The sequence below is a fragment of the Marmota marmota genome, unplaced genomic scaffold (assembly GCF_001458135.2).
Source record: "Marmota marmota marmota unplaced genomic scaffold, marMar, whole genome shotgun sequence".
Classification (NCBI taxonomy): domain Eukaryota; kingdom Metazoa; phylum Chordata; class Mammalia; order Rodentia; family Sciuridae; genus Marmota; species Marmota marmota.
In genome coordinates, this window is record NW_026000077.1 from 2,303,993 (window position 1) to 2,311,946 (window position 7,954).

A 7,954-nucleotide genomic window follows, 5' to 3' on the forward strand; every position below is an offset into this window, starting at 1 on the left:
ACTTGCAAAAGTTCAAAGTGGCTCAGCCTCCTGAGCCACTGGGATTATAGGCATGTGCCACCATGCCCAGTTTACTATCCAATTTAGATTGCACTTGCTAAAACTGAGTTCAAATGCATAAACAGAATAATTTTATTTCATAAACAGCATTAGTCAAAGTGAAAATATTATGCTTTTGCCTAAGAGGTCAAATACCACAAAACTCACCATCTTGATTTTTATATAAGGGACTTAGATATATATCAACTGTCTTAGGTGGTAGTAAACATGGCTAATTTCTACTAAAAAGAAAAAAGAAATTTTGTCTCTGGATTATTAACCTATTGTGATTTTTTTCCAGGAATAGACAAAATAAGTATTACATGGAAAAGCAAAAATATATTAACAGAATCGTATATTTACTTCTCTGCACTTAAAAGCCAGAGAGATGGCTGGCTGAGGGAGGGAAAGTAGTTAGCTTTGGTAAAATTCAGCCAAAGTCACAAACACCTGATTTAATAAGTACATATAGCAGTATTTTCTTCCTGACATTCAAGTAAATAGTCTGTTGTTGTTGTTGTTGTTTTAGAATCTGTAGCTGATGACTGCCTACTAATTGACTATATTTTTAAGGACTACTGTGAGACACACAGATCATAGAATAATTTTTACTTACAATCACTTTTGCTTGTAAGGCCAAAGAAATATATACCTTTAATCAGAAACTCAGGAACCACAGAGCTCTCTGATTGACTGAAGCCTCTCTCCTGGGCATGGTAGCACATGCCTGTAATCCCAGAGGCTTAGAATGCTGAGGCAGGAGAATTGCAAGTTCAAAAGCCAGCCTTAGCAACTCGGCAAGGCCCTAAGCAGTTTAGTGAGACCCTGTCTCAAAATTAAAAAATAAATAAATAAAAAGAACTGGGGATATGGCTCAGTGTTTGAGCACCCCTGGGTTCAATCCCTGGTACCTAAAAAAAATTTAAAAAACAAAAATAAGACACCTTCAAACTAAGTTCTGAAAAAAGGGCTTAGTAACTTTGAGTTTAATTCCTAATTACAACTGTGTTTATAGAAATTATCAGAACTGTAACAAAGTTTAAAATTACTCCAGAAGAAATGTTCATTTAGCTCTAGAGCAGAGATCAGCAAACTTTTCCTGTAGAGTCAGCTAGTAAATATTTTAGACTCGATAGGCCACATGGTGTCTGCCCTAACTATTCAACTCTATTGTTGTAGTGTTAAGGCAGCCACAGACAATATATAGACAAATGAGTGACATTACATTCCAATAACACTTATTTATTAAAAAAAAAAAAAAAGAAAGAAAGAAAGAAAAAGAAAAAGAGCAGGATACATTTGGCCTATGGTTTGTAATTTTTCAACTTTTTTTCTAAAGTGATGGTTCTCAAACTCTATGTGCATTAGAATCACCTATGGAGTTGAAATGATAGGTTCCCAGGCCCCAGTCTCCACTCCTACAAAATCAAAATTTCTAGGGGTGGGACTTGGGAATCAGCAATTTAATAAGACTCACAAGTGCTAGGTGGACCATACTTTTAAAAACTCTGGCCAGGCCCATTGGATCACTTATGTAATCCCAGCAACTCAGGAGGCTAAGATAGGAGAATTGCAAGTTTGAGGCTAGCCTCAGCAATTTAGTGAGGCTCTAAGCAACTTAGTAAGACCCTGTCTCAAAAAATGAAAAGGTCTGCAGATATAGCTTAGTGGTAAAGCACCCCAGGGTTCAATCTCCAGTACAAAAAACAACAAACAAAAACTCTGTGGTACGCAACTAGCTTCATCTAAACTGGGGTGGCCCTACAGTCCTAAATGTGGGTTGGCACTTCCTACATCCTGTGGTAATAAAAATGCAATAATTTTTAATCTTCCTTTGACCTTTTCTAGTAAAAGGCTAAATGAACAAACTGCAATTTTTGGCTTTCAGCCTCTAAAATACATAAAATTAATTCTGCTCAGGTGAAATTAACATGAAATTTAGGGATAAATTTGAGAGAAAATCAACTTGAAATAATGTAAGATTTTTCAACCAAAAGTCTCCCTTTAGATTGCAAAATTAGTAGACAAGATCCTTACCAAAATACAGGGCTAAATCTGAAAGAATAATTTCTAGTGTTCTCTGTTTCCTCCAAAATATCTCCAGCAAAGGCCTGTCCTGTTGCCTAGAAGTTTACTCATAACAAGTCATTACTTTGTGTCTGGAGGTCTCTGCTTCAACAAAATCTCATTAAAATTCATGTAAAGAAAGAAAGTATAAAATCTCCGTAGGCTTTGGGAGTTTCTCCTAACTTTAATAATCAGTAGAAAATTACTTATTCAGCTAAGTTCAATTCTGCCAGATGAAGTGAGTTGTTTTGATTTTTTTTTTTTTTTTTTTGGTCCATTTTAATTGCCAGAAATCAGTCCCTGTTCAGTCAAAGAGGAAGTGATGTTGGTCTGGGGAATAATTCCACTTCTTCAGCTCTCCAGATTTTCCTAGGAAGAATAGTGAAAATCCTATAGTCAAAGAATGGTCTTTAAAAACTTCCTAAGTGTCAGGAGTTTGATGCATTACCTGTAAATCCCAGAACCTCAGGAGGCTAAGGCAAGAGGATCCCAAACTTGTAGCCAGCCTCAGCTACTTAGTGAGGGCCTAAGCAATTTAGTAAGACCCTATTTCAAAATAAAAAAATCAAAAGGGCTAGGGATGTAGCTCAGTGATTAAGCACCCCTGGGTTCAATCCCAATCTCCCCCACCCCCCAAAAAAAATTTCCTAAGAAATCAGTGAATGATCTGTAGATAATCTAGGGAACAATTTTGTTTTTTAATTTTTAAAAATTTATTTGGTGGTGGGGATTGAACTGAGGGGTGCTGTACTGAGTTACAGTTTTATTTTTTATTTTGAGACAGTGTCTCACTAAATTGCTCTTATTGACCTCAAACTTGCAATTCTCCTTCCTCAGCCTCCCAAATTCTTGAGGTTATAGGCACCCCCCACACACTGCTCCTCACCCCACATCCTAGAAATAGAGAAACACTCTATGATAGCAGAGGTTCCAACAATTACTAAGACCTAGGCTTAGAATGTCTTTTAGTTACCACTATAACAGATGAGATAAACTGCTTTTTTGTTAGATAATATTAAAGTTCTGAATTTCATTAAAACACATTTAAGGATGTTAGAAAAAAAAGACCCAGAAATTCACCAGGGAACAGACTGAAGCCAAGCAGAGATTAGAACTCTACCAACAGTATACTTCATATATATGATTATTGGAAGGAAGTGGAGATGAATATAGAGTCTGTAGACAACACTTTAGGCAATATGACTCCGGAGCCCAACCCCCACAGGCTGAGCTTTCTTCTACTCCCCTTTCCCATGGCAACAATTTTAGCCAAGTAGGGAGGCCTGTTTTCTGGCTTGGTTTCCAATTTACAAAAAGGGTCATAGTTAGAGTCCCAGGTATTAATACCAAACAGTGCAGGTGCATAGCAAAGGTAGGGGCCCCAACATACTTACCCATCCCCCCTGGCCTTGAATGAACTCTCGGATGGCTTGGTTCCCATTGATCATACTCGTCATGGGGACAGCCATCTGTCTCACCACTTCAGGAGCCACATGGGCCACATATTCAAAAAGTTTCACTGACACTGCCAGAAAGGCTCTCTCATAAACTAGGCTGGAATCCTGAGCACACCAGGCCTTGCTGAGGAACTGCACTGTGTCTTGGAGTACAGCTCCTACCTGAGGAGAGAGAGGATCTATCAGTAGAGTACATCACTCAAAAAGTACAGGAGACTGCCAATACAGGAATCCAGTAGAGAAAGTGCCTCCCAAAGAGTGGCCAATGTGCCATTGGTGATACCTGAAGTAATATTAGGGGACAGATGGATAAACTTTTCTCCTTTTAACATTTTAATGAGTATTAGAAAAACATGGAAATAGCCCATCAGATCCATGGTTTCAGATTGCTTAGGATGAATAAAATGAAAGAAAAATGACTTTTGAAAGAAAAATATTAAGTACATGAAAGTACAGTAGGCCAAATTGTAAAGGTATTGTTTGCATGACTAAGAAAATTCTAGGCAACTCTAAAGTAAAAGAAAAAAGAAACAAAGCTCTTCCTTTTCATCTTTCCTTTCCCCTTTCCAAATGACTTCATCCAAAAGCCATTAGGTGGAGCCAAACATGGCCTTTCGGGGTTTGGGGAACTAACAGTGGTCAGAGGAAGGTGTCAAAAGTCCAAACAAGTTAAGAAGGGAATCACATGGAAGGGGACCCAGATCTAAGTTTCTGAACATCGTTTTTTCATTAAAAGAAACACAGTTCCCTGGAGAATGGATGACTCCAGACAGCATGGAAAGTAAAGATCTTCTACTAGAAATTAAAGAAGTACTCAAAGTATGGTACACATAAAACAGTCATGGTCCTAATCAAAAGGATTCTCACCAGAGAAATACGAGACAATTTGAGCATCTAAATAATGATAGTAACAGATGATAACTTCCTGTTGAGTAATGTGGATATTTGAATAATGTGGAAATTCATAAGTTGTAGTGATATAAAAGTAAACAGATTGAAATTTTGATGGGTTATAGGATATTTACATAGTTGCAAAGTACCTCTTTATAAAACTTATTAATTACACAGGGGAAAAGAGTAAACTTCACAGTGGAAAAGCAAAATAAAATGGGGCAAAATAAAATCTTGTGTCAATTGATAGGATGCACCAGGTGTGGTGGCATACACCTGTAATCCCAGCAACTCAGGAGGCTGAGGCAGGAGGATTGAAAGTTCAAGGTCAGCCTTAGCAATTTAATGAGGCCCTAAGCAACTTAGCAAGACCCTATTTCAAAATAAAAAATAAAAAGGACTGGAGATATCACTCAGTGGTAAAGTATACCTGTGTTTAATCCCCAGTACCAAAAAAAGAAAAGAAAAAAAAAAAAAAAGAATGGGCAATGGGCATTTCCTGCTGTATCCCCTTAGATAAATATAAGCCCTCAAATCTTTCACAGGACATTCCTAGTCACAGTTTATATAGTAAGAAAAGGAGGTTTGAAATAGAAAAGAGTAAAAAACAATAGCAAGAAGTAAACAATTGACCTGTCCCTGAATGGTTTTTGCAATGACGTTTTTAGCAGGAGCTTCCAATTCTCCATTGAATTGGTCACCCAACATCTGAAGGCGACCAGCAATGATAGCCACATCAAAGCAGCAAGCCTCTCCTAAGAAAGAGGAAACAAATTGGTCACAATGCTTGATGGAATAAGTATCAGGAATCTGGGCAAAGGGGAAAACTTCTCTAGTCTTTTAAACAATTTCTCCCCAAGAACTTCAATGTGCTATCAACACCAGTAGTCAGAAAATTTACCTTCACTGAAAATCTCTTTCCCTTCGGGGGTTGCTAGAAATTTAGAGTTTACTTAAGATGAAATAAAAAAAAAAAAAAGTACACTCAGATTCTCTGGTTCATTGTAATCACCATCTCAGGTCAGGAGCCTTACCTGAGTCAGGTTCGTCTATGGAGCCCAGGTCCCGGTTGGCAATGTGCAATGTTGGGCTCAGGAAGTTTGTGAGTAGAGTGTTCACGATGCATTCTGTTTGTTCCTCAAAAGTTTTGGGACTCTTCATTTTAGATGTTTGCTATTAAATTTTGCTCTTCCACAAAACAAGCAGTTTTCAGCTCAACAGGAAGTTAGAAATACTGGTAAACCAGCAGATGTGTCCACAGCTTGTACTTTCCTAACTGAATTTGTAGTTCTGGAAACTTTTTTCCACCAGCTTTCTTTAGAAATAGCTGATCAGAAAGGTGGGACTTCTCTTAAGAGAAGGGCTGAACTGTAGCTCAGTGGTAGAGCATTTGCCTAGCAAATGGAACTGGGGAGTCTTGTTGAAGACTTTCAGTTCCTTAGCTCAGAATCACACCCTAGCCAGTATACATAGAGTAATGAATAACTTTTATTGTTAGATAGCCAATTTAGATCTGAGATCACGTTGAGGAAGAGTCTCTTGGGTAATTTCATTAAGAAATACTTCCTGTTAGGTTTTGTGTATATTGTAATTTAAAGGAAGTTTTTGAAGAGATCAACATTCAACTTCTGATTATAGTACTTACTGGACATAATCATACAGTGATTATTTACTGAGCACCTATATGTAGTAAGAAATGATACTTGACACAAATAACACAGAAAATGACACATAACACACAAAATGAGATTATAATAGGGAAGCAAACCTAGGGGATTGGGAAGGCTTCCTTAAGAGTGGTAACATCAGAGATGAGTTCTGAAGGAGATTCACCAGGCAAAAAAGGAGAAATTAAGACTATTTGAGGTGGAAGGGAAAGCACACATAATGACTAAGAGATGGAAAAATCCCAACTTAAATGTTTGATGAATCATAAATAGTGATTATACAAAACATAGGGAAATTGTGAGAATTAAATAATGTTATGGGGATTATCTTAAGTGTCAGGTATGCATCAAATGTTAAGGATCTTCCTTTTAGCCCAAGGCCTACTGACCAAGGTGAAAGAGAACAGAAATTCACTAACAAGAGAATTTTCCCGAAGGATTAAATTCCATTATTGTTTTAAGAGATCTGAGGATTAGACACTTACCTGTGATGGCTGCATTCTTAATTTTGCTAAATCCAGATTTTGGGTCTGCATCTTAGAAGCATCACTCAAACCTATTAACAACCCTATCATTTAAACCTGTCTGACCTGATAAAATTATTAACAGCCCTAACTAATGAGATTCAAGCATAAATAGCAAGTCAATTACTCAGAATAATCAGAGCCAATCTTGTTGTCTGTTCCACACTAAAAGTACAAATGACTACTACACGCTTATTAAAATAGCCAAGTCTAGAATACTGACAACACCAAATGCTGGTAAGGATATGTAGTAATAGGAATTCTCATTAATTGCTGGTGGGAATGCAAAATGATATAGCCACTTTGGAAGAGCTTTTTATAAAATTAAACATACTCACTTTATCATATAATCAGCCAACTCACTCCTTGGTATTTACCTTAAGGAATGAAAACTTATATCTACACACACACACAAAAAAAAAACCCCTGCACATAAATATTTATGAAAACTTTATTCATAACTGCTCAAATTAGGAGGCAATGAAGATGTCCTTCAGTAGATTAATAGGGATGAATAAACATTAAACACATCCAGACAATAAGATATTATTAAACACTAAAAAGAAATGAGCCATCAAGTAATGAAAAGACAAGGAGGGCTGGGCATGGTGGTGCACTCCTGTAATCCCAGCAGCTTGGGAGGCTGAGGCAGGAGCATCACAAGTTCAAAGCCGGCTTCAGCAACTTAGTGATGCCCTAAGCAACTCAGTGAGACTCTGCTTAAAAATAAACAATAAAAAAGGATTGGGGATGTGGCTCAGTCCTGCTAGGTCCAATCCCTTGTACCTCCAACCCACCCCCACCCCCAAAAAAATGACAAGGAAGAATTTAGATGACTAGACTTCAAGTGATAGATAATTGATGAGGCAAATTCATCAGTTGTAACAGTTATATGGTTGGGGATGTTAATAGTGAGGAAGACTGTATATATAAGAGCAGGGAGTATATGAGAAACATCTATACTTTAAATTTTGCTGTGAACCTGAAATTGCTTTTTATTTACTTATTCATCTTAGGTATTGGGGATTGAACCCAGGGGAGCTCTACTTTGAGCTACAACCACAGCCCTTTTTATTTTTAAAAATTGAAATTTTTAAAAATTTAAGACAAGGTCCAAGTTGCCAAGACTGACCTCAAACTTGGATCCTCCTACCTCACTACCTCAGCCTTCTGAGTTGCTGGGATACTGAGTGTGCCACCACACCTAGTCCTAAAAATGCTTAAAAAATACACACACACACACACACATATATCTTTAGTGTTGGGGCTGTAGCTCAGTGGTAGAGCACTTACCTAGCACAGTGAGGAA

The 7,954-nt window shown here is 37.4% G+C and overlaps 1 protein-coding gene across 1 annotated transcript; it reads right to left on the bottom strand.

Annotated features, from left to right (window-relative positions):
• Positions 1-338: 338 nt before the first annotated feature.
• On the bottom strand, positions 339-7,748 carry Bcl2l15 (BCL2 like 15). Its single transcript, XM_015502200.2, has 4 exons — positions 5,489-7,748; positions 5,088-5,209; positions 3,501-3,725; positions 339-2,475 (listed from the first exon to the last, which is right to left on the bottom strand). Exons 1-4 carry the CDS (start codon positions 5,613-5,615, stop codon positions 2,458-2,460), a joined length of 492 nt encoding a protein of 163 aa, XP_015357686.1. The 5' UTR covers positions 5,616-7,748; the 3' UTR covers positions 339-2,457.
• Positions 7,749-7,954: the final 206 nt, after the last annotated feature.